Source organism: Histoplasma capsulatum, assembly GCF_000150115.1.
Source record: "Histoplasma capsulatum G186AR genomic scaffold supercont2.14, whole genome shotgun sequence".
In the NCBI taxonomy this organism is placed as follows: domain Eukaryota; kingdom Fungi; phylum Ascomycota; class Eurotiomycetes; order Onygenales; family Ajellomycetaceae; genus Histoplasma; species Histoplasma capsulatum.
Genome location: NW_025544814.1, coordinates 383,726 through 409,213, shown reverse-complemented (window position 1 = coordinate 409,213; position 25,488 = coordinate 383,726). Strand labels below are relative to the sequence as shown.

The following is a 25,488-nucleotide window of genomic DNA, read 5'->3' as shown; positions in this document are numbered from 1 at the left end:
CTTTTAATTATTCCGGGGTTCCAAAAGTTCTTCCAATCTACAGGCCTCTTACAAAATTGAAAACAATTTCTCACCCATAGTCTCGTCTCCTCGCTTACCGGAGTCAGTTTGGTACCTGGGAGTTGTCCACGGGAAAGCCGTACTTCCAGGTACTAAAATCGTACCTATCGGTGTCAATATCCCCTCTATCAGTTAGATGTGGGGTTGGGAAATTCCCAAGCTCAAAGCGATATTTGATTGGCTGTTTGTCGTCTGGGAGTCGTTCGGGACGCGGGTCTTTTAAGTTTATTATACGAGTCAGCCAGTTTCCTGGTACCTTTTTGTACCTTTTGAGGATCGTAGAGGCTGTCTACTGGAGTAGAAAGGGATTGGTTGGAATTGGTGAACGTGGAGTATATCAATAATAAATATCTTACCGAAGACAGGCTCGATGCCACTATTATATTCCAAAACGTGTTTATCTTTAATCTTCTTCGCCAAATCATCGTTCACAAGGACGAGGGCTGCACTTTGCCTGCCACCAGCAGCGATGGAGACGGCGAAATAAGCACCGAGTGCATCATCCGAGTCTAGCGCCTTGATGTCAGGAAAATCGCCCCAGGCTTCACCCTGCCGCTCGATACATTTGCAATATTCTTCCAGTATCCCCCGCCTGTTGAGGGTTAACGCTTTTCCCCAGATGGATGATCTTTCTTCATTTCCCTGGCATTCTTGCTTCAGGTAACTTAACCACAATTTCTTCTCTGGTTCAAACCAGACGAATTGTGGGGACCTAGAGTTCTCAGCGAAGGGATATTTTACAAGGTCGCCGGACGGCTTGGAGGCCCTGTGTTTGAGACCTCGAAAGGGAACCCCGTACGGACTACTACCTAGTCCCAGAGATCCATATGGCTGTAGCTCTATCCCGTGGGCAGAAATTTTGCCATTGGCATGAAGAGCGTGAAAGTGGCAGTCACCGAACGCGATAGATATTACGTCACTGTGTTGTAGGCTGGGTGGTGCGGCTGGCTCTATCTCTAGCCCATGATTCTTGGAGTTAGACGATGTGGGAGAGATTCGTCGGATCTCGAGAATATTTCCCAGCAAAACCTCTCCACCTGCAGTAAAGATGGCAAAATTTTTATAACTACCCTGAATATCCACCAAGATTCTTCCAGGGGCAGAAAATTTCGGAAGCTCGGTAGTGTCCCCGGTCTTCAGTTGTGTTGCAAATGCCTTGTTAGCGTCTGTGATGAAAACAATGTACTTGTCCAAGACAACATAATTCCTGACTTCACCCATTGGATGTTCTGCTTCTGGAAGTGAATGAAGCCGACGAAATTCAGTTCGGGGAATAATAGAAGCCGAAATAGTCACCACACCATCATCATCAGGGGCCATGTTTGAGACACTTTCTCTTGCTTTCCAGTACAATATTCCTGTTCCAGTGATGTACGCTGAGCTATACGCCCAACCGGCAACAACTTTAGTGACAGTTCCTGATCTCGACCGATCTTGTGACCCCAAACTAATATCAACATTGGAGAATCGCATCTGACAGCAGGGAGCACTCTCAGCGTGCCAAGACCATATACGGCCATCATCCGAGAGGCCTAGTATATGGTTGCGCCCACAAGAAATTCGTGAGATGGCTGTGGCTGGCTCATACAGATGTTTTGAAGTCGGACGAAACCGCGATGGAAACCTGAGAGGTTTAAAATCACGCGTTTCAAAAAAGTCGTTGTACAAAAATCCTTCCAGATAGATAATACCATCAGATGTCAGGATGGCTATCGAAAATTGGCTGCGCAGTCGTGCAGAGTTAGCAAATGGTAATAGGTCGTCGGTTACAGCTAGAAGAAAATCCGCAAAGTCCACAAGAGGTAGCAGACGGGGTTTTTGAACAGCACCCACCTGCATTGTAAATCTGCAACATTCCCTATACCTCCAGGAACTCTTATTTCAGCCGGCCATGGCTCTTCTACGGGCTTTAACCAATCTACCCGACCCCAAGTAAATATTCTGCATTTTGTACTTAGGGTTTTATATAGCGAATACCAACGCGGACCATTAGGGTGAAAGAGACGGCGAATTGGGATTCGAAAAGTCTTCAATGTACGGACGCGCCAGTATTCCGACGCTTCCTTGAAATTGCTTTGCATATGCCTGTTGACGGCGCATAGGGAGAGAAATTCCCCTGGCTCCAGATATAGGAAAATGTGGAAGAGAATGTCATCGGGCAGATCCACCAATGTCGTTAAAGGGCTCATCATATCCTACTTGTCCGGATTCCAACTAGGGTATGCTAGATTGGCAGCCAGCTCAAAGGCTCTCTGCATTGTGGTTCCCTGTGTCCAGCGCTGGAGGAAATGCGTATCAATCTGATGGAGGTCAACATTGAATTCTTCCACCTTGCCTGATTCAGCCCTAGTGCCTTCAGCCGCGCCAAGGAACTTCCCCTGCTTCTGAGCAACCAATGACCAGCCGGGATCGATCACCAACTCCTGGACTGGTGATGCCTGATGTTGCTCCTGAAAAGTCCCTGTCGCGAGCAGTGTTGTGACTCTGGCGTCTGTCTGTCGAGCACACACTGCGCTCAAAAACAAATAGAACTTGGGACTCTGCACTTCGATTCCTTCTCGCTGGTACGATGGATCAGCTCACCCGTCATCTGCTTGACAAAGAAGTCAAGAGCTTCATCGACGCGATCGAGCCACCTTCGGTTTGCAAGCTAGCCTCGTCCTTGCACCCTGAGAAGAAACCGTGCCAGATCTTCTCAGACCCAAAGAAAGGGAGCTATAACATCTGCTTTCCAGTTGTGTTTACAGACTCAGCTGATGACCTTCCCGATGTCGAGTCTACCGAGAGTGCTGAGCGATGGATGATCCGAATCCCCCTGCTCCCACGTCTGGCGTTTCCAGAGGAGAAGATGCGAGGCGAGATTGCAACAATGAAGTAAGTAAGAAATTCGAAATGTCCCTGCTTTGTAGTCAAGCTATAACAATTCTGCCCGGCCTCGTAGGTACATCGCTGAGAAAACCACTATCCCTATCCCACGTCTTGTCGAATATTCCATCAACCGAGATAATATTCTTGGCCTTCCCTTCATGGCCGTCGAGTACATCAAAGGCAAGACTCTCTATGAAACTGATGTGCCACGCCTCCCGGAAGAGTTAAAGTCACATCTGTTTGGCCAGCTTGCCGATGTCTATATTCAACTCTATCGCCAGCAATTTGATCATGTTGGTGCTCTTACACTTGACAGCAACGATGAAAACTGGGTGTTTGAGCATAACCGCCCGCTCACTATTGAGTTGAATGACCAGGAACTCTGCGGGATGAAAAGCTCTGAGATTATCCCTGCTCATCGAACCTACAATTCCACCATTGATTACACCTACGCCATCTTGAAATTAGTTTTCAACGACTTTTACCACGGGAAAGATAGTGTTTTCGATGAGGAGGATGCACGTAATTATTTGTATGGCATATTTGCATCCCAGGGCATTGTGATGGACTGGGTGGACCAAAGGGATAACCATGGACCATTCATTCTCATGCACGGGGATTTTCGACCACCTAATATCTTTGTGGATGATGATCTGAACATCATATCAATCATTGATTGGGAGTGGAGTCACACAGTTCCACCACAAATGTTTGTTCCGCCCTCTTGGATCACAGGTCAGGAGCTTCCAGCTGCCACTAAAACACCCTTCAACCTTCCATTTTCATTTTATGTCTTTCAATTCCAGATAGCCTCAAGAGAGCGGGAAGATAAATGCCATAACCCAGATAAAAAGCTGAAATTCATTCTGCCTCTGGTCAGACTCTGGAGCCGATATCTCCGGTCAGATACTATGTTTGTTGCCTATGCACTTTTAAAACCTTGCTATTTTGGGAATGTGTACTGGAATTTGTTGGACAAAATGTACTACGGAGAAGACAGCGGCAAGAGAGTGAAAAGCTTCTTTGAACTTAGTCTAAGGAAAAAACAAGAAGAAAAATTACAGCAAGTGTTATCTAACCTTGAGGCTTTCAAGAAGGAATTAGCACTCGCAGGATTGGAACCGATCGAACCGCTCAAGCCCCCCACACTTAATCCAGCCAAAGGAAAAGACCACGATGCCATGTCCAAAGCCAGCAAGGGTGTCGCTATAATCCAAGTCTGGAACAGATTCAACCTCAAAGAAATTGTTGGTATATTCCGCCATTGGCTGCCCTGCTCGCTAGTAGGTGTCAGTGTCTGCGCATGCTGCATCATAGTTAAACGACGACGATTAAATGGGATGCTGCCTACTGGTTTGTTCGCTTCAGTCTTTCGACGACAATAGATAGATGGCTTGCGTCAAAACTTCCCTCTTTTCTCTGATCTTTTCCAATTCCTGCATGTTCTTCTCTATCTCCTCCTCAAGAGACATTGTCTCTCCACGGTCTCGCACTCCCCGCGATCTTCGGGCACTAGAGGAAAGCATCCTCAATTCAGCGGCCCGATGTTGGAGATTGTTTATAAACTCTTGAAGCTCAATAGCTTCACGTTCGAGCTGCTGCTGCTCAATGAGCTTCGCTTGAAGTTCGAGATTGATATCTTCTGATAAGGACGCCTTATTTTGGGAAGCCATCTTTTTATGTCTCTGTAGGATGGGCAAGTCAGCATTTATGTCAGGTGAACTTCACAAAATGGATACAAAATCCTTACGTAGAAAATGCGATCGTCGTTTTCAAGACACTTTATTCCTCGACTTTGGATCTGGAAGGGAAATATCTGGAGGGAGATTAGGGACATCATGACCTTTTTATGGCTGCGAGAACACACCCCCTCAATTTTTTACCTGCCTTGGGATGCCAGCGCATCCTACAAGGAGCCGGGACGGATCAGCCAATCTAGTAAGCAGATACATCCAAACAATGCATGATTGCCTAATCTGGGAGCCTTGCACCATCGAGGAGGTGCTGCACGGCTGCTCAGACTTACTTGGATCATTCTATTATCACCCTTGCAGATGCATGTGCCTCAGCTGTAAAAAGTTCTTTTGTAGTGAGCAGTTCTACGGCCTCTTCCGTATCAGGGCAGCCTTGCCCCCATCCGGCTAGGATAAGAAAAAGAGGAATTTAAACTGGATCGCGCCTATCCATGTATATGTGAGCTAGGCAAACAAGAAACGAACGCTCCAAACAGACAGGCAAATACGGTGGTGTAACTCTGCAAGGAGGTAGTTCTGCCTCGTGGATCTGACCATTCACCACCGCCGACAGCCTGGCCGGAAACCTTTCATCCACTAGCCACTGCTTGTATCAACATGAATGCGCAGGTCACCTTGTCGCCTTTGAGGCGAGGGGAAAACACGGTTTGTCAAACAGCAATGTCTAGCTAGGGCAGAACTCATAAAGATTATCAAGCCCCGCTCGTTTTACGACTGGGCGCCTTTTAGAGGGAAGCTGCCCCAGGCGCTCCAATAGAACTCAGCCTAGGCTAATCCAGTCGCACCTTGTTGTGTTTGCTTCTGCTGTGCCTTCAAAGGTATTTGAGCGGGGTGGCAGGGATGTCTTCATGTTTGCGTAGTCGACAGATAACAGAACCTAGCCCGATATCTTCTTGAAGGAGGGGGACACCCTTGTCGGTAGCCCTCTGCTTCCCATACCTGGTGATCCCAGTAAAAGACATGTTCGCATCAAGGGACAAGGGATGTCTTAGATTTTCGATCAATTAACCCCGCTCGGAAGCTCTGAGATTCATGTACCTCCCAAAGGTGTTTGAAGCAGCCAGCTTGAACACTTCCATTATTCTATTTTTCGTATCGGAGATGCCCTTTTCTTCGACTTTCGGTTTAACCGGTTGATTCTTGCAGTGCTTTGAACACGCGCTGCACCTAATAAACCTCCCAGCAAAAGGGCTGTAAGGGGAGAATCTCCCCCTAATAGCTCCCAGCTGTCGTTGGATCTGTCTAAGAATCTAGATGGATGTAACGATGATGTCATAAAATAAAAAAAGGTTTTGCTCAGCTTTCATCTTCGATCTTCGATAGTTACTCAGAACAACTCCATTACTATAATGGTCAGCTAATTCAGCAGCTCACAATAGTCGTAGTGATTGTTATTGCTTATTATCATTATGGTTATAGACGTTATCCAACTGTGGTGAGAAAGTTTTCCCGCCAACCAAAAAAGTGGAAAAATGATGTCACTAACTTACTCTCGACCTCGAAACTTCGCTGAATAACAAATTAACAATTACATTGCTCATTATCTCAGCAATGCATTTTTACTCTGCACAACATGTACACTGAATTATTTATGTCCATTATTCCTAATCTGGCAGTAAAAGTCCAAGCAGGAGGTCTTATCAATCTATCAAGCCAGCAAAAACAATGGAGCCTGAATTCCCGCTGTCATACAAAGTCGCCCAGTTCGATGCAGAGGGCGAAGAATTGTGCATCAGAACCATTCCGCTAGAATATCCGAAGCACGGAGAAATTCTAGTGAAAGTGCTTGCATGCGGCGTCTGTCACTCCGATGTTCTCGTGAGGGACGGAGTAGCTGGAAACTCATTGTTAGTGACCCAAGTATATAGATAAAAATGAAAATACAAGGATCCCAGGAATTTGATTTTTTTTTTTCTCTCTTCGCAATAGCTGATCTAACACACATAACGCAGTCCCATAGTACCCGGCCACGAAATAGTTGGCAACGTACAAGCCCTTGGACCAGGCGTGAAGAACTTCAAAATCGGAGAGCGGGTTGGAGGGCTGTGGCATGGGGGCCATGATGGTATATCTGTCTCTCTTCTCCCTTGAATCAAAGATCAAAACGAAATTGGAGGCTGGTTCGATGACAATGAATTTTGCCCTATTAGGTGTTTGCAGGGAATGCAATCGGGGTGATTTTCAGCTGTGCGATAATGAAGAGGTCAATGGCGTGACAAGACCTGGAGGATGTAAGCTCATCTCTATTTATTGAAATACCATACAGTTTGCTATGACTATGGTGAAGGCTGTTTTGACTTGAAAATATCCCAGATGCCGAGTACTGTGTCCTTCGAGTGGAAGCAGTGGCTCGACTACCCAACGACATTGATCCAGCAGAAATAGCCCCTCTCCTCTGCGCAGGCGTGGCCACGTTCAACGGGATCCGGAAAATGGAAATCACCGCGGGCGATCTAGTTGCGATACATGGCCTTGGTGGCCTGGGACATCTGGCAGTGCAGTTCGCAAGTAAGCTTGGATATAAAGTGGCAGCCCTATCCAGCAAACCTAAGAAAGAAAAGTTCGCCTAGGAGCTTGGTGCGCACCACTTCATCGACACCAGCAAAAGCGACTTCCCGACGGCCCTGCAGGAACTAAGCGGCGCTGCGCTGGCTATCTTGAGCGCTCCGATCCCAAGATACGTTCAGCCGCTGATGCGAGGGTTGGCGCCGCGTGGGAGGCTGCTTATTTTATCACCCGTTGGCGAGTTCAAGGCGGACTCAGCCTTGATGACCCGTCGAGCGCTGTCAATCTCAGGCTGGTCAACGGGGCATGCTCTTGATGCAGAAGAGGCTATAGATTTTGCGAGGACGCATGGTGTCAAGTGCCTGATTCAGAAATATAGGCTAGGTGATGTGAATAAGGCGATGGATGATTTGCTACACGCAAGAGTACGGTTTCGGCCGGTATTGGTTATGGACTGAAATACCCAAGAGAATTGATGAGAGCATATAGGCTATCTTCTTGTCGTGTAAAGTAATGGTAGTACGGACCCACAGCTTTGCAAGTCCCAACACGTCTTATACAAAAGCTCTTCCACCGATTCCTCAGGGGAGGCACGGATCTGCGTTGTAGAGACTGACAATATCTGGGGCTGTAGGTTTCCACTCAGGAGATGGCCTGCTCATCAACCATTGCTGCCACCTCAATTGGCCAACTTTGAAACTCCCCAAGATTGCACTAATTCACTGAACTAAAAGAATTTGAATCGTAAATTGAGTTTTAGTGAAGAGTTTAAATCTTGGGCCAGTCACATACTTCAATAATTAGCACTGTCATAGCTTTAGGTGGCCTCTTTTGGGCTATGGCAGTCTATTGTTTATGATGTGAAGTTCGTAGCTTGATATATATATCATCGAATCCTTGCACCTATAAGAGGAATCGTGCGGTAACCCAGACTATCGCCACACCAACTCCAGCGCTTAACTGCGGCCAAGGCCCAAGCGTGAATTTAGCGCTGGTTGATCGACCCAGGTTTGCTGCGTTTCAGAATTACCATCCCAAAAAAGAACTGTCGGAATATATGTGGTGGATTTCGGCCACTTTTGCTGGACGGACGGAAGAAGGACCTGGGCTCATACAAGGGCAAGTTTGTTCTTGGTTGGCGGGCGAGATATTTGCAGCAATGGACAGGCCTTTTGCATCGCCCAGCCTGTGTTACCTATTAGTCTCGGTCATGACATGACGAGAGCAATCCTGGAAGCCCTTATTTTGGGATATTCTATTGATGTGTTCTGATTCCGGCTGGATTCTTCCTATTGGCGCTGGCCTTGACAGCTCTTGTCCGCTGTGTGGAATTCAGAAACGTCAAATGTTTGAGGTTGTCTTTGGCCCCGAACCTCCCCACTATGCGATTGTCTGGTCATGTCAGTTTCAGTTTATCAAATAGTATGGTTGGGATCTTGGGCCAGACGAAGTCTGAGAATTATCGCTCTCCCTGCTTCTTTCTCGTTTGCTTTCTTCTTTTCGAGGGTTAAAAGCCCACACGAAGCTTCCCAGTTACGCTGGTGTGATAGTCATTGTTACATCAACAGGGCGCAATACTTTTCCATCTTCGAAATATATCTATTTGCCTTGGGGATTCAACAATTCCTTCATCCCCCTTGATACTCCATACCCTCCTTTGCGAGAGTCCTGTTATACCATTCACGCTCCTTTATGCTCACTACCAAAGACAAGACGACAGAGTCTCCTTCCATAGTCCAAGAATCGCGCCTTTTTTCTCTGTTATATCCACTCCCGCTTTGCACAGAGGAGCTGAAAGGAAACTCTCGGTTCGTACTGTGAGGATGCGCGAATAGCCATTTCAAAGGTTTCTACCCGCCGTAGCGACCTTTTTGCGATACCTGCGGGAAATTCAACAAAGCTCGAAACGAGAGAGGCGCGAAATACATTCGTTGCGCAAACGAAACTTTTTTGCCTTATTCTTCACCTAACGCTACGCAATGCGTAAACAATACTGGATACCATGCGCTCTCTTCGCCTTCCAAACACCAACAATTACAGCCATTTCTCTAGAAGACATTCAACCGATACAATCATTCCCTCCGCCATGTACAGAAGTCTACACTTCCGAGATTAGCAATTGCACAGTCGACGATTTCTCAACAGGCGCTTGCTCAGCAGCATGTGTTGAGAGTCTGGAATTTCTTACAGTTTCGCTGAATAAAAATTGCGTAGGCTCACAGGCACTATCAGCGACCCTCATCGGGCTATTTTTTCAGGGGCTGGGTGTACAGACTCTTTGCCCCGCTGCTGCAGAGGGGCAAGATCAGAACCTCACTTCAGCCCTTCCCTCAAATACTCCTCCTGAGACAGATACCAGGCGTCCGGGGACTACGCAAACACAGACGGAAGAGCCAGTCACAACACGAACGTTTACTGTGCATCTCACCACTACTAGCGAAACAACAACTACCCTCTCGTCTCCTACCCCAAGCGATTCGCAGACATTATCCCCACCACCCCCAACAACGGCATCCAATCCCGAGCCAACGCAAACGACTTTAAAGCCGTCTGCCACTAAAACCAAGGACCCGAATAAGGACCCCTTTGGCGGCTTCGGGAACGCAAATGATATCATTGCTCCCAACCGGGCGGCGTCGACAAGCCAATCCCTAAATACGGTGATGGGCATTGCTGGAGTAGCGATACTATTATCTATGCAACTTGCATGAAAAACGGTGTACCTACAGCATCCTTGTTTGGCGGGGAGGGATGTAAGTATAGATACCGAGATATATATTTACATGTCATGCACCACCAAAAATGGCCCATGAACTTAAGAGGGGGGATAAGTGAAATATACGGTTAATTATATTTTAATTCTTTATATATTGTTCGTCTATATAAGGATCGTTTTAATGGGCACATTATCATTTTTAATTTTGGAATTCAGGCGTGGCTGTGCCGGGGAACGAAGAGCTGCAGGCTATTTTGGGCATGATGGAATTAGAGAGGGTACAGGCTATCAGTACGGCGAAACAATGATCATATATATTCAATATTCATGTTTGTGTGATTTAGGATACCCTATTTCTTATTTGCATCTACATGCTGTGTTCTTCCTTTTCCTTCCTAGCTTCTTTTCTTGAAACCTTTGCACCACAGCCACTGGAGACCGTTTTCTAAGGGGCCCTTACAAATGGGCAAAGGATAGCTGAAATGCAATCGGCACATCAAGAAAACCTGTAGAAACACATCACAGTTCTCACAGCCGCTGAAATGTCAACTCTGATACTCTGTTTTACCCCACAGTCCATTAGAGTTTGAGGTTATCTGGCTGACCTGACTGAGCCTCCTCATAGGTCCACCCTATCCACCAATCACATCGCTCCGATCTAGCCTCACCACCCTCCCCCGTGACCTCGCAGCATCGTCTTTTGTTTCCTTTCTTCGTCTTCCTTCCCGAATTGCTCCTCTCCATCTTTTTCTCACCCATCTTGGGCTTCCATCCACTCTCTTAAGCTGACCGGAATCCCCTCTCGCTACTGTTTCTTCCTTCATTTTTTTTTGGTGCTGTTCCCTCCTTTCTCGTTGTGTTTACCAGGGGTTCGAGGCCCTCTCAACGTCGACACTCTGGCATCCCCAGCCAACCATTGGCACTTTCGAGCCACATTCCGACTTCTCCTCCAGGGCACAACCAGTTAGTCGTGATCCATCTCCATCAGCCTCGCTTGAAACTCGTCTTCTTCAGCTCTTTTACCCTACACGTTTGTCCGCGTGCCCAGCGCTTTCCTCGCGTGACTCTTTCGACCGCCTTTGTCAGCACCTACTCCACCGAGCCCCAACGCGGAACCCCAGTCAGCGACTCCGACCAGCTCTTGAGAAACCATCTGAGATTTAGATACGTCTCTATATCTATATCAGTCTTGGTTATTCCGGATGCTTCGTTACCACAGCAGGCTACTACACTAGAGGATCGATCTGTGCCAGATAATGACTTCATCATGGCTTTATAACCCTTTGGTTTCCTCTCTTCCGGACCACTGCGAACCCTCCTCCGCTTTCTTAACCTTCATCTCTTCTCGTCTCCACACATGCATTCCGACTCCGCTCGCCCTGGTCTCTTCGACCTTGGGAATCCTGAGTATCGTTTCATGGCTCTTTGCGCAGTTACCCCAGATCTACAAGAATTATAAAGTCCAGTCGACATGTGGTCTCTCAATCTGGTTTCTGATTGAATGGTGTCTGGGCGACGCAACCAACTTACTAGGAGCCATATTATTACGTCAGGCCGGGTGGCAGATTACTGTCGCGTCCTACTATGTCTTTGTTGATGTAGCTCTAGTAATCCAGTACTATTTTTATACCTATCTCAAGGATTGGCGATTACGAAGACGTGGTGGTTATATGCAAGTTAGCGATCCAGGGTTTAGCGACGGGGATATGTATAATGGCATCGTACCCACCGAAGAGAATACCATTTTAGGATTATCCCCCACCTCGATACTTCCATCCGAACCAAAAACTGTCACCTCGAAAAAGGACTTGGGAGTTGATACCCCATTAGGCAGCTCTCTATCTCGCCCCAATGAAAAACAACGCTCACCTCGAATCATCTATCGTGTTGGAGGCAGCAGCAGCATCACTCCCTCCAGTTCGCCACGAACTATCGTGTTTCTCTCCATGCTATGTGTCGTTCTGGCCAACGCAGCTGCCACTAGCCCCAGCGGGCAAAATGCCCCCATATTCACCCCGTCACAAACAGATGCTAGAAAAGTTGCTGGCAAAATTTCATCCTGGTCGTCGACCATTTTATATCTAGCATCCCGTATCCCACAGCTCTACAAGAACTACGGCCGCAAGAGCACCTCGGGCCTCTCGCCGCTTCTCTTCTTTGCAGCCTTCTGCGGCAATTTCTTCTACTCAAGTTCTCTCCTCACCAATCCCAACGCATGGTCGGATCTACCAGCGTACGGAGGTGGTGGATGGGTCGGTAAAGAAGGCAACAGCAGACTCGAATGGATTGGACGTGCGATACCGTTTTTCCTGGGGGCGTTTGGCGTCCTAGGCATGGATGGGGCGATGGGCATTCAGTTCATGATTTACACTAAGAAGAACGAAGATGTCGATGCCGCCACCGACCTGCAACCTGCGGGACCGGGCCAAGGTCGAGGTAGCTGGCGAAGGGTTAGTGGGTGGATGAAGGGGTGGGTTCCATCCGCTTCTCCGGAACTGAAATCCCCGTCTGTGGAGACGGAGGCGCTTATGGTAGACGGCCAATATAGATATGGTGCGGTTTGATATCACCCATGCTACTACCTCAGAATCTTATCTTCTTTTTTTTTTTTTTCTCTTTTTGGTTCAGTTTCTTTTGTATAGAATCCGGCTTACACTGTCGTGCTCCTGTTCGACCTTTTTGTTTTCTGCTATTTCTGCTAATTCTCTTCATATCTATCCTTTATCGGTTTTCACTGTGAACTTTTCTCATGATGACACGACAAAGAATCACATCCATCAGGCGTTCTTTGATACCCTTTATTTGCTTGATGCTTTGGCCGTTGGCATTGCTTCGTTTGTCCCTAAGCTTGTCTTTCGGGTTCCCTTGCCTTGCTACATCATATTATCATTCTTATCCTAGAAGATGAGTACTGGCTAGTACATGTGCGGCGTTTCGAGCAGGTGGCTACCTACGCCTGTCTGTTTTTATTTTCGGGGTTTGTTTTCTTTTTGGTCTACCTTCGTTTTTGATTTCCGCTCTCGATTTCCCTAACCATTTATCAATTCTCCTGTTCCACCAAGATCCTTTCTTCCGTACAGTTCATAGGTATATACACATCATCATGCATACATACCAGCCAGCCAGCAGCCTGGATATTAGATGGTTTTCTTATTTGATTATATACTTGGCTTTTATTCCCCCCCTTTCCTCTGACTGATAAATGCCCCGTCTAACTTAAGTTAGATCTTTCATAGATCTCTAGTGGGATTAAATTTTACATGGATCGAGGCTGCGATATACATATATACAATGAATACACTTTAGATTTCGCTACTGTTTCTCCTCGCGATTCTGCCCTCCTTTTTCTCTATAAATTTTTGTAAATATATATATATATATATGTATATATGTATGGAAAGGTTTGTTTTATTCTATGAGGCTGGGAAATATTGATTGATACATGACTTATTTTATTATTAATATTATTCACTTCTATGCAAAGAAAGGGAGGGAAAAAAAACACCCCAATATAATCGTGCCTTCGCTTATTCCCCACACCACCCGATGTGGGTGCGCCTCAACCACAGGGCTACTATCATGTGTATATAAATATATATATATATATATATAACATATGGACCAATGTATGCGAAAAAAGACAGGGAGCATCAACATTTCCCTCGACTGTCCAACCGTTGCATTGGTCGGCCGGCCCGGCTTTGTCGAACAAATTCACATCCCCGCGGATAGAGATGAGCGGGCGAGGTAGGGGGGATATTATATCTACAGCTTCAAAGGAACAATTCGAAGCTACAAACATTAAAAAAAAAAAAAATAAATAAATAAATAAATAAAAAAATAATCCGTATCTCACTCAAACCATAACTTTATACATTTTTCCATAACGAGGGCCCATCTATGTAACATTGGATACAACTAAACTATTCACAATCCAAATGATGGGACCAAAAAAAGCCCGTCCAGCACCCGGCAGTCTCCAATCTCATACAGAGGCGGGCGTTTCCATATACAACAGCTGTCAAAAAAAACATCAAGTAATAATATCATGAGCCAATGGGACAAACATGCGTGGATGTGAACAGAGTGCTGCACTGGGCGAGCAGACGTGTCCACGTGATTGATAGATGGGTTGGTCGGTATTGATATTGGTATTAGTATTTGTTCGGCGAAAACAGGCCTCGCGAAGCTAGCGCGGATCATAGTATGGTTTGGCGGGATGGATGAGGGAGAGGGGGAAGGGGGGAAGCATCCGGAAGAGATATATATAATGTATAAGCGTGGAGGGAACTGAGAATAAATAATCCTTAATCCAACATATCTACTAACAGGCGCCACCATACACAGTCCAGGGCGGGTAGAAAAGCAAACATTTCATATTCAGTAGAGCAAAGCCCACTAAAAAGGGGGGAAAGAAGAAAGAAACAACCTGGGAGCATAAAGTACTGTGGCAAAACCTGGTTGTTTCCCTCCCCTCCCCTATTTTTTCTCTCTTAATTTTAAAATTATGTATTAAAGCCGAAAGATAAAAGACTCAAAAAAATGGTTAAGACCAAAAGAGTAATAGAAACACCATCAACAAACCCCCTGGCCCACCCCAACACCCAAATAAATATACCCAAGAATCAAGGAGTTAAAGAATACGGGAGTTTAACTCCTACACAACGGTGACAAGCAGAGAATTTTCATTCCGTATAAGGTCGTCCGGTGTGCCTTTGGGGTAATAACGGCGTAATCACAATTGATGGCATGGCTAACAACCCGCGTCTCCAAACAGCGCTGCATATCCAAAATGCTTGTAACGCACGACGCGTTATTGGAGTGGAAATTTCACATCCTGCACGCCCCGCCTGACAACATCCTCATACCTCCATCGGGGAGGCGTAACAGAAGTGGACTTCCTTTTCACTACCGCTTGCTTCTGTTGTCCTCCATGCTGGCCATTCCGCTCATCCTCGGCCGTATAATCTATGTCAGACGGCAGCGCGCCGCCGGCAACCCCGCTTGAGAACTTGAGTTGCAGGACATTCCCAACTTCGTCACAGGCTAATAGCAAGCGGTCGAGGTCCTCTTTAGTATGAGCAGCGGAGACACAGAAGCGAGCTCGCGATGATACCAATGGGGTAGCCGGATATCCGACGATAACGACAGAGATTTTGCGTTTGAGCATCTCGTGGGAGAAGGCGGGCATTTTGGCTGGGTTGAAGAGGAGGAGAGGGATGATTGGGGAGTCGTCATGGCCATAGACGATAAAACCTAGGCGTTTCAGACCGAGGCGAAGATAGCGGGAATTGAATGCGAGTCTCTGTAGTCGTTCTTCGCCCTCGCCGGGAACGATCTCGCCGTTGATAATCCTAAGGGAGGTTGAAATCTGTGCAAGAATTGGCGGAGTCGGCGCTTCGCCGTAGAATACTGCGGGGTTGGATGTTCGTAGCTTGTCAATAATAGCTTTATCCGCGGCAATGTAGCCACCATTGGCGCCAAAGGATTTGGTCAGCGTTCCCATGAGGATATCGACATCTTTCGTATCTACGCCAAAGTAATCGCAAACGCCTCTTCCTCTAGGCCCGATGGCACCTATTGAGTGGGCTTCGTCGACGAAAATGTTGAACTTATATTTCTTCTTCAAGGCAAGTATGCCGGGAAGATTGCACATGGTCCCCTCCATAGAATACAACCCTTCAACAACGACCAGGATCTTCTTCCAGGGGCGGTGAGTTCGCGGCTGGCCTTGGGAAATCACCTCCCGTAATTTCTTCTCTAGGGCCTTGACATCGTTGTGTTTGAAGATCTCGATCGAAGCACCTGACAAACGGGCACCAAAACGGATTGACGCGTGATTCAATTCGTCGGAAATGATCAGACAGCCCTTTGAAACCAAAGCAGAAAACACGCTAGCATTGGTTCCGAAGCCCATGGAAAACACCATGGAAGCTTCCTTCCCGACAAAGTTGGCTACAAGGCCCTCCACTTCAAGATGGAGGTCCTGGGTACCTGCATCAGCCCTGGTGGAGACGGAGCTGATCCCGTATCGTTTAATAATGTCCTCGACGGCATCAGCGCAGGGGCCCTCCGACTGTGCAAAGCCAAGATAGTTATATGAGCTCATATTCAAGGTGTCGGTGTAAGTACCGGTCAGGCGAAAATGACGATTGTGGTCATCGCTCGTCCGATCGATTAAGGTAATGTATCGGCCGGGGACCCCGGTCACGGGCCTCTCAAAACAATCATTAATACGTAACTTGAGCCTGCGGACGTAGAAGTTGTCGAAATCACTGTTCAACGCGCCATATCCGTTCTTAGGTTTGAGATGCCTATAGTTTTCTTCTCTGAATCGTTTTCCAAAGAAATCGCGCACGTGCCCGAAAGCGATTAGGATCAGGTAACTGATGTAGGTCGTGAGCAGATAGTAGTATGGCGGCTCGTCCATGATAGGTTCGGGGAATTCACCCCCTTGGTGCTTCGAGGTATATCGATGACTAGGATGCCCGAGTGGCCCGAACTGAGCATGCTGTCTGGCCAGACGACGTGTTTCCCCCGGCGAAGCGGGTTGAAACAGAGTGGTTGGAGGCACATCCATGTTGGCGCTGTCCGCAGTCGCCGTGGAAAGCGAGATGGTCGGTAGGGACAGCGACGGCGAACTGATATGAGGAGTGCTTAGATGGCTGATAGAGCCCCCGCGTGCGGCGATCAGGGCGGCCTGAGCAGCGGTGTGGGTGTCTGATCTGGTCTTTGGCGAAGTAGAAAACAGTTGGCTCAATCGCTTAGGTTTCACGGAGGAAGAGCGGGCCTGATTACTAGGAATGCCGCCCTTTTCGTTCGCGGACGAAAAGGACGGCGGGTACGAAGAAGGGGAGCTGTTGGTGGTGAAAGGGTTGTTAGGTCGACGAGGCATCTCAAGACGGAACGACTGAACGAGCCGGGGGATGGAGCCCGGTGTTGATTTAGGATTTAGGACGTAGCAAAGAAGCGAGCGGCGCGGGTAGGGCAGCGCACATAGGCCACACTGCGGTGCACTCTGTTTTCGCAACCGGTCTGAAGCTGGGCGGAGGTGGAGCCGAAAGGGCGAGCGGGAAGCGGGAAACGGGAAGTGGGAAGTAGCACAGAAGGACGAGGCAGGAACAAAATCCGCCTATCTGCAGGTTACAGCCGCCAACGTCAACGGCTCACGCAGTCAGCAACCACACAGAACACCAGAGGCAATTGATGAACAGAGAGGATATATGAGTAAAGTAGGTCAAGAGAGATCAAACAACGGTGAATAAAGCGGCAGGGCAAGGCAACGGCACGAGGATAGGGCAATGATAATAGGGGGGAAGTAAGGAACGTGCAGTGCTCACTAGATCCGCCAGGAGCCGGAGAAACGAGCAAGGGGCACAGGAGAGAACTCTGTGGTCGCAATCAAGCCTAGACGCCACCAAAAAGCATCTCGATGAGACACTTGGCGAGAGGATAGCGGGCTATTGGGATGCAGTGTCTGTCTGTCAGAGGATGAGAAAAGAAGAAGAAGAAGAAGCCGCAGAAGGAGCCGCAAAGAGGAGAAAAAATGTTCTTGTCATGTCAGAACCCACGGGACGGCGGTATTGATACATACCGTGTGACCGGTGTATGTACAGGGCACACCACCATCCAGAACGGGACGCTAGGGTTATCTCAATACGGACAGGGGACCAGCACCGACATTACCCCGAACTCTAACGCGTACCGTACCGTACCGTACCGTGGTCTGCTGCCAGGCACCGGCTGCAGTGGGCCGCATATCAAGCAGTATCAAGCAGCTTCAGACAATTCTCTCCGCAGGGAGCACAAGAGATGGGGATGCCATTGGGGAGGGAAACCAGCAGGTACAGAGTAACCAACTTCAAACGATACCTGGCCAGCAGTGGACCTGCTCGTTGGAGTGGAGTTGGTTCAAGGGGCCTGTTTGCTTTCTCCAGCTTTGATTTGTTGGAGCCGGCCATATTCAGGGGCAGCTCGCTGATCGACAAAGCAGCTCACTGTCAGATGTGGCCTCGATCAGACGCTATTTATTCTACGCAGATTATCCTCCCATGGGGAATCACCAATGCGATTTCTCCTGTCGTTGGTTCGTTTATCCTGCCAGAGGAAATATCGCTACGAAAAGACAAGTCAATTTCTCAGTATTTTTCAATTGAATTGCTGTTTCCTTGACTGTAACGTAAAGGTCATGTGATATCCAATCCAACCTTCCATCCATCCATCGCAGGACAAATGGACGTCCTCGAGTCCGGCAATGCCAACACTATTGGTCTTTTTACTCTATCATGCCCTCCTCATTGCATGTCCGCTTTGACTCCCGTGACTGCTAGCTGCCCGATGATGCCAAGCGGAAGATCAGCCATTTGAGTGTCACTCATCCGATCTTCATCCTATATACCTCGACGGATTTTAGGAAGCGGGGTATATATATACCCATTGTGTAACCCCTCTTGGGTTAAAGCGAATCTGTAACGAAATACCTCCTGCCTCTGTCTCGAGGAAATACCCAGATGTGATTATATACCAAGCGGGAAGCGCTGATACCCGTTGCTGAATCGTGCACCAAAACAAAGAGCTAACCAATGCGCCTCAGGTCGCGAGCGTGAACCTAATCCAATTCTGCTCGGATAAAAGCATTTCAAGAACCGCGAAGAAAAACTTCGTCAAAGAGGTGGGGGGGTTACGACGTTGGTGAAACAATCTGCAGAGTTTTCGAAAGAAGCAAGAGAGCGCTCACACACACCCCCTCCTCACCTCTCCAAGACCCCTCCAACCAGAAATTCGCAAAAACAGGAGAAAAGACATAGCGAGAACACACACGCACACACACACACACACACAAGACAAACGAATACAGAAAAGGAAGAAGTGAAAAGAAAAGAAACAGCCATGAGCAAACCAGATCCTCCTTCCCCCCTCCCCTTCCCAAAACCCACCATAATCCCCCCGCGCGGCCCGCACACCCACACCCTGATCTTCCTGCACGGCCGCGGCGATAACTCCCTCGACTTCAGCACGGACATCATCACCGCCCCTCTCCAGATCCCCACGCCCTCCAACCCGGCCCGCACTTCGCTCCCCCAGCGCTTCCCCGGCATCAAATTTATCTTCCCGGACGCGAAAATCAGCCGCTCCACCGCGGGCGCGAACTCGATGATGCCGCAGTGGTTTGATGTCGCGACGCTGCGGCCCGTGCACGAGAGGGAGTGGGAGCTGTCGCGCGACGGGCTGCGGGCCTCGGTGCGCTATCTGCTGGAACTTGTCAGGGAGGAAGGGAAGGTTCTGGGCGGGGTTGGGAAGGTTATTGTGGGCGGGCTTAGTCAGGGGGCTGTGGTGGCCTTGGGCGCAGCGGTGGCCTTCGATGCGGAGGTTGATGGGGATGGGGAGGCGCTGGGGGGCTGTGTGGCTATGAGCGGCTGGTTGCCATTCCAGAGGGAGTTGGACGAGTTAGTTGGAGGGGGCATGGGGAAGGAAAAAGGCGGTGATGATGGCGGCGGTGAGGCAGGCACCGCCGTCGTAGATGAAGATGAAGCGGAAGATGAAGCGGAAGACGCGAAGGAACGGCATTTACGGTCCGGTTCGAACCTAGCTGCCAGAGCGACAAATTGGTTCCGCGAGAATATACTGGGTATTCCTCCACCCGCTGTTCCGGCCGCGCAGTCGCAGTCGCAGTCACCCTCGCGGTCACCCTCACACCCAAAGACCCCCATCTGGATCTCGCATGGGGCGCTGGACGAGCATGTGTTGCCCCAGTTCGGCGAAAACGCAGCAAAGACGCTGGAGAGGCTGGGTTGGAACGTCACGTTTATGTTATATGACGATCTATCGCATTGGTTTATGCCGGATGAATTGGCGGATATGGCGATTTATCTGAATGTGGTGGTTGGCGTTCCGGATGCGGAGTGAAAGTTTTATTTTTTCCTTCTTTCGTTCCGACTGCATAGGGGCAGTAGGGTAGGGGATTGAAAAATACAAAAAGAAACACGAAGAATGGGAAATTTTTGAATGCAAGGGAGTAAGAGCTGGGTGTGCGACTACCTATGAAAAGAAGTATATGAGGTGAACCTCTTTTTTTTTTGGTCCCTTGACAACTGGGATGGTGAGTTTTTTCCACATGGCGGCTGTCGTCCTTATTATGTGTTCTCTCCTCTGTCCTTTTCTTCTTGCATTTAATGGCGATCTAGATCTAGGTTTTAGATTCCTCCCCATATCTTCATCCAACCCCAGTCGTCTAGGAATACGTCTTAGGAATTTAACGACCCAAAAGTGGAATTTCATCTAAAACAGCAGCATTGTTGGCTGAAGTAAATTTAAGTAAATTTGCAACCGATTTGAAGCGTATGAATCAACGGAAAACTCCGAACTCCCAACGCCCCTTATTTCTGGTGAGATCATTTGTGCGTACATAACCAATCGATTAATTAACACTTTTTCTCCCTGTAGGAGGGGGATCTTGGGTAGGATAATAATACAATGGTACAGATGGAGGTGGGAGGTTGGGTTAATTGCTTCTGTGCGCAGGGTCTCCTTTTTATATAGGCGTGTGTGGTGGTGATATTAGCGGTGGGCATTAGGGGCTGCCAGCAGATAACAAAAAATAGGGGAAGGATTTGTTCTCAAAAGCAGTGCATGAGGCCATAGCAATCTTCTCTCTTTCAATTGATTATATCGATATAGATGAGACATGCAGGATAGATGGATATATATATATATATATATATATATATAATAATGATATATAAGTGTAAAATTACAGAAGGAAAAGGAAAAGGAAACAGTAGTGTAGCTGGTCAATCTACGTGAACAAAGACGGCGTAAAAGCAAAGGCAAAAAGTAGAGAGGGAAGAGAGAGAGGTATGGAACCCAGACGGGGCCACCTCCCCCCCCCCCCCAAAAATACAGAATCCATCGGTAGCCAAAATACAAATAGACATATTCAAGCATCAAAATGAATTAATAAAACAGGAAAAGGTGAAAGAATTGAAAAGAACCACCCCATCTATATGGCAAAAGTATAGCGTAGGCATCACCAAAGATAAAAAGAAAAAGAAAAAGAAAAAGAAAAACAAGGTTCAAGCCCTCCCCTCACCTCCTCCCCAACTGCCACATTGCAATCCGTTCCTGAATCTGCTCCTTCTGTACCGGCTGGAACGGAACTCCATCCACCATCCCCTCCTGCACCACAACCGTCGGCATCCCCGTCCCGTTCCCCTTATTACGCACATGGCCTCCAAGAACCTCCCGCGCCACCCGCCGCAGGTCGTCCGCCGTCAACGCATCGATCCGCGCACTCATCTCACGTACCCCAACCCGGCGCCCGTGCGCCTGCACCTGCCGTCCCAGGTCTTCCAGCTCCACCATGCGCGACTCGAGGTTCATCAGTATCGCGGAGCGCAGCTGGTTCTTCGCGCGGTTGACCTCCGTGGGCTGCAGGGTGGTGAAACGCGAGCCCGTCGTCAGCGCATGCAGCTCTCTGCAGATCACATCGACCGTCGCGGTGAGGCGGGACGGGACGCACGAGGCCGAGATCCCGAACAGCCCGCTGTCCGTGTAGCTGTGGTTGAAGGCCATGCAGCTTTCGACCCAGCCGTGCTGGTTCAGCACGTTGGTGTAGAGCCGCGAGTGCATGCCCTTGCCCGGCCCGCCGGCGGAGAAGGAGCCGCCGCCGCCCAGCAGCATTTGGAGGGTGGCGAGCGCGTAGATGTCCTGCGAGGAGATAGGGGGCCCTTCGAAGGCGACGTGGATGTGGCTGAGGCGGGGCTGTGTGGGGTTGGCCGGTGGGGGGATGGCCGGGAGAGAAAGGAAGCCGCCTGTGTAGTGTGAGGCGCGGTGGAGGTCGAGGGTGGATGGGTGGAGGAGGGAGGGGTCGAGGGGTGAGACGGAGGCACTACGGGAGGAGGAGGTTGAGAGGTGCTTGAGGAAGGGGATGTGGGAGAGGACGCTGTTGGTCTTGGAGCTGGAGGTGCTGGGCGATGGGAGGGGATGGGAAGCGGTTGATGACGGGCTTGCGGAGAGTGTAGAAGTTGTCGAAGAAGGCGAGAGGGAAGGTATCGAGCTCAATTCCTCCTCAGAAAGCGTCGATTCCGACCCCTGCCCAAAAAGCACCGGCTTGTCCCTCTTCATATCCCCAAACCACCTCTCCGCCAACTTCACCGCATCCTCATGCGCCACGCCCGCAAACGCCACAACCATCCGTTCCGGCTTGTAAAACGTCTCCCGATAACTCTGCACAACTCCTCTATTAATCTCCGACAGTCGCTCACGCGGACACAACAACGGATTCCCTAGGGTATTATTCCGGTACGCCGCAATATTCACCAGCTCTGGCAGGATGACCTCAGGCTTCGCCCAGAGATCAGTGATCTCATACTCCGCCACCTCCAGCTGCTGCTGCACCTCCTCGTCCGTGATCAGGGGGTCCCGGATCGTCTCCGCCAGCAGTGCCAGCGTGGTCGGCACAGCCGAGTTGAAGCTGGTGGACTGGTACATGATACACTCGCGTGCCGACGCGCATTGGATGTTCCCCCCGAGCCTCTCTAGAGACTCAACCATCTGATCGCCCGTCCGCTTCGATGTCGATTTGAAGGCTAGCCTGTCAATGATGTGGCTGACGCCGCGGAGGCTGTCGTTCTCGTACCGTGAGCCTGCATCGAGGTATACGCCCACGCCAGCGAAAGGGCCGGGGAGGGACTCCGTGGCTACCCGAAGGCCATTGGAGAGTTCTGTTACTTGGTCGAGTTCGGCGGGGTCCTGGAATAGTGGCATTTATTAGATGATTTTTCTTTTTTCTCGCCTTTCCTCAAGTGATTGCATGTTGCTGCTATTGTTGTGCGGAGGGAGTGGCCTTCCCAGAAGTCATGTAAATGGATAGAACAAACCTTAGCTTGTGTTTCTATGTGAGAGGAAAAGGTCCTTGAAAGCGAGTGTGCTGCTCGTTTGAGGTACCTGGCCGGCGTAGGGGCCCTGGTTACTAAACGACGCATGATATCCTCTTTTGTTGCTGGAAGTCAGGCTGTATCGCTTCGTATGCTGGTTTGTTCGGCTGAAATGAGTTGTGTAGAGAAAAACCTGGAGATAGTTGCCTGACCGCTTTGGGCAGAATTAGGATGAGTCAGCAGGCGGTTGCTTTGCTCGGGGAAAAGAGGGAGGAGTGATTCTTCTGATCTGGAGGAAGTTGAGAAATAATATACTCATGGGTAATCGTTGACTACAACAAGATCATAGATACACAGAGAGAGATATCGTGGTCAGCAGCTAATAGCCAATTACGCTAATATAATATGGGTTCTGACAAGAATATAGCTTTTTTCTATAAAGGGAAAATGTCCGCCCCCTTTTTCCAAAAACACATTTTCAACATCCAAAAAACTAGTATATATATATATATATTGTATATATAACGAAGATTGAAGAATAAAATAAAGAAAAAAGAATAGAAAAATACAAAAACAATAAAACCAAAAAATAAAAAATAAAAAAAATAAAAATAAAAAAAGTACACCCCACCTTCAATTTTCCGCCGCCCACCTCCGGTACCACTCTAAACACCCCGCATTAGCCACGCTTGCTCCAGTTTTAATATTTAACCCACAAAGAATTTGTTTCACCGCATTCTCAACCTTCTTGCCATTCGTCGTGACTGGAATCTCCGGACACGCGACTATGATCGTCGGGACATGGCGCGCGCTGAGTTCCTTGCGAATGGTAGCCTGTATGCGGCTGACAAGATCGGGCGGCATGAGCAACGCGTCATTGTCGTTGACGGTGGTAATCAGGTCCTTTACGCAGCCGTTGTTGGCTATTGACACCGTTGACGAGGACGCGGATGTGGACGCGGATATGGATGAGGAAACAGATGCAGAGGTAGACGCAGATGCAGATGAAGATGCAGACTTGTCCCTGGCGGCCAATTTCACAAAGAGCACGACCGTCTCGTCGTTCTCAATCCCATTCCGCCGCCGGCCAATACACAGCGAATCCTCAACCTCATTCGCAAAATGCTTCAGGATGACATTGTAAATCTCCGCGCTGCCGAACCGGACGCCGGCTGGCTTGAGCACCCCGTCGCTGCGGCCCAGCATCTCCATCCCGCCTGTCTTGCTGTTGAGTTTCACGAAGTCGCCGTGGTGCCATATCGACGGCCCGAAGTGCTCGAAGTAGCTCTTGCGATACTTCTCCTCGCCTATCGGCCCCGGTGGCCAGAACATGACGGGTTGGGCTGGGAAAGGCACCGTGCATACGAGGTCGCCCGCGTCATCGGTGGCGCTAATGTCTCGTCCGGCGTAATCGAAGATGGATACGGCCATGCCTAGGCCGCGACATTGGATTTCTCCGCGGTGGACAGGGAGGATGGGGCAGGATGCACCGAAGAGGGAGATGATGTCCGTGCCTCCTGTGATGGAACCGAGCATTATATCTGGGTGGATGGAGGAATACACGTAGTCGAATGTCGATGGGGCGAGTGGAGAGCCCGTGCTAAAGATTGCTTTCAGGGTTCGCAGTTGGACGGGTCTATGGGGATGTTTTGTTGGGTTTAGCGCGGACTGTTCTAGGATTGAGAGGTACTTTGCGGATGTACCGAAGTGGGTTATGTGTAATTCATCGATGAGACGAGGCATGGCCATATCGCCCTTTCCATCTTCTGGGTCCAAGGGCCGGAATGGAGAGCCGTCGTAAACCACGATGCTTGCGCCACTGGCCAGAGCGGAAACAAGCCAGTGCCACATCATCCAAGTTGTGGTCGTGAAGTAGAACAGCCGATCGCCAGGCCCGATGTCACCATGCAGCGCATGCTCTTTCTTGTGCTGTATGAGTGTGCCCAGGGCACCATGGACAATTGGCTTGGGGGCACCGGTTGTGCCTGACGAATAAAGGATATAAACCGGGTGGTCAGGTGGGAGGGGTTCGAATTGCAGCGTCGCGGACGAGCTGTTTGCCGACAAAGTAGCCAAGAAATCAGAGAAAGTCATGCATCTGCCATTTGGCAACTTGACCAATTCCACATCAAACCCATACCCTTGCACCGCATCGAAGACCACGACGTAACGCAACGAGTCAAGGCTTGCCGTTAACTCGACAACCTTGGCGTGTGTCGGATGAACCTTTCCATTATAGGGGGACGCATTGTCAACGAAGAGAACCACCGGCTCGATCTGACGCAGCCGTTCCAGCACGGCATTCACACCCGTATCGGTTGAAACAGAACTCCACAGGGCGCCTATGGAGGTGGCGGCCAGCATGGCAATGACGGTGTTTGCATGATTGCCCACAAAGCCAGCGACACGGTCCCCCTTGACTACGCCCGCTTCCCGTAGCGACAAAGCACAGCGGTGTACCCGCGCTCGAAGATCCTTCCACGATATGTGCTCTCGGGTGGATTCGGTAGCGGCAATGATGGCGACGGAGTTTTCACCAGGGTTGCTTGCGGGGAAGAGGAGGTTTTCGGCAAAATTAAGGAGGCTTCCTTCGAAAAATACTGGTTTAGGGAAGAGGGGAGTGCCCTTATCTAGAACCTGGAGAGATGGATGGCGGAGGTACGTTAGCGAATTGAAGAATGCGGAATTGTTTGGTTTGGTGGGGGGGGAA

General features: G+C 49.1%; 10 protein-coding genes across 10 annotated transcripts in view; 6 read left to right on the top strand and 4 right to left on the bottom strand.

Moving 5' to 3' along the window:
* Positions 1-103: 103 nt before the first annotated feature.
* Positions 104-1,899, bottom strand: HCBG_07785 (uncharacterized protein; the record flags this gene model as incomplete). The annotated part of the gene is made up of 2 exons (XM_045434834.1): positions 104-276; positions 417-1,899. 2 exons carry the CDS (start codon positions 1,897-1,899, stop codon positions 104-106), a joined length of 1,656 nt encoding a protein of 551 aa, XP_045284140.1.
* Positions 1,900-2,455: 556 nt separating this feature from the next.
* Positions 2,456-4,313, top strand: HCBG_07784 (uncharacterized protein; the record flags this gene model as incomplete). Its single annotated transcript, XM_045434833.1, has 3 exons — positions 2,456-2,517; positions 2,590-2,934; positions 3,002-4,313. 3 exons carry the CDS (start codon positions 2,456-2,458, stop codon positions 4,311-4,313), a joined length of 1,719 nt encoding a protein of 572 aa, XP_045284139.1.
* A 2,034-nt stretch (positions 4,314-6,347) lies between these two features.
* Positions 6,348-7,645, top strand: HCBG_07783 (alcohol dehydrogenase; the record flags this gene model as incomplete). The annotated part of the gene is made up of 5 exons (XM_045434832.1): positions 6,348-6,529; positions 6,635-6,747; positions 6,833-6,913; positions 6,996-7,242; positions 7,285-7,645. The coding sequence occupies 5 exons, from the start codon at positions 6,348-6,350 to the stop codon at positions 7,643-7,645; spliced, it is 984 nt and encodes a 327-aa protein (XP_045284138.1).
* Positions 7,646-8,749: 1,104 nt separating this feature from the next.
* Positions 8,750-10,272, top strand: HCBG_07782 (uncharacterized protein; the record flags this gene model as incomplete). Its single annotated transcript, XM_045434831.1, has 1 exon — positions 8,750-10,272. One exon carries the CDS (start codon positions 9,167-9,169, stop codon positions 9,896-9,898), a length of 732 nt encoding a protein of 243 aa, XP_045284137.1.
* Positions 10,273-11,159: 887 nt separating this feature from the next.
* On the top strand, positions 11,160-12,467 carry HCBG_07781 (PQ loop repeat protein; the record flags this gene model as incomplete). The annotated part of the gene is made up of 1 exon (XM_045434830.1): positions 11,160-12,467. One exon carries the CDS (start codon positions 11,160-11,162, stop codon positions 12,465-12,467), a length of 1,308 nt encoding a protein of 435 aa, XP_045284136.1.
* Positions 12,468-14,391: 1,924 nt separating this feature from the next.
* On the bottom strand, positions 14,392-16,798 carry HCBG_07780 (serine palmitoyltransferase; the record flags this gene model as incomplete). Its single annotated transcript, XM_045434829.1, has 1 exon — positions 14,392-16,798. One exon carries the CDS (start codon positions 16,796-16,798, stop codon positions 14,717-14,719), a length of 2,082 nt encoding a protein of 693 aa, XP_045284135.1.
* A 651-nt stretch (positions 16,799-17,449) lies between these two features.
* Positions 17,450-17,758, top strand: HCBG_07779 (uncharacterized protein; the record flags this gene model as incomplete). The annotated part of the gene is made up of 1 exon (XM_045434828.1): positions 17,450-17,758. One exon carries the CDS (start codon positions 17,450-17,452, stop codon positions 17,756-17,758), a length of 309 nt encoding a protein of 102 aa, XP_045284134.1.
* A 1,034-nt stretch (positions 17,759-18,792) lies between these two features.
* Positions 18,793-19,809, top strand: HCBG_07778 (uncharacterized protein; the record flags this gene model as incomplete). The annotated part of the gene is made up of 1 exon (XM_045434827.1): positions 18,793-19,809. The coding sequence occupies one exon, from the start codon at positions 18,793-18,795 to the stop codon at positions 19,807-19,809; it is 1,017 nt and encodes a 338-aa protein (XP_045284133.1).
* A 1,025-nt stretch (positions 19,810-20,834) lies between these two features.
* HCBG_07777 (mitochondrial-processing peptidase subunit alpha) lies at positions 20,835-22,886 on the bottom strand (the record flags this gene model as incomplete). Its single annotated transcript, XM_045434826.1, has 2 exons — positions 20,835-22,653; positions 22,782-22,886. 2 exons carry the CDS (start codon positions 22,884-22,886, stop codon positions 20,989-20,991), a joined length of 1,770 nt encoding a protein of 589 aa, XP_045284132.1.
* Positions 22,887-23,411: 525 nt separating this feature from the next.
* HCBG_07776 (acetoacetyl-CoA synthase) overlaps positions 23,412-25,488 on the bottom strand; it is a gene marked incomplete at both ends in the record, with an annotated part of 2,624 nt that continues 547 nt past the window's right edge. The window contains one exon of the mRNA XM_045434825.1: positions 23,412-25,415. Coding sequence (XP_045284131.1) covers positions 23,412-25,415 — 2,004 coding nt within the window. The remainder of the gene's footprint in view (positions 25,416-25,488) is intronic.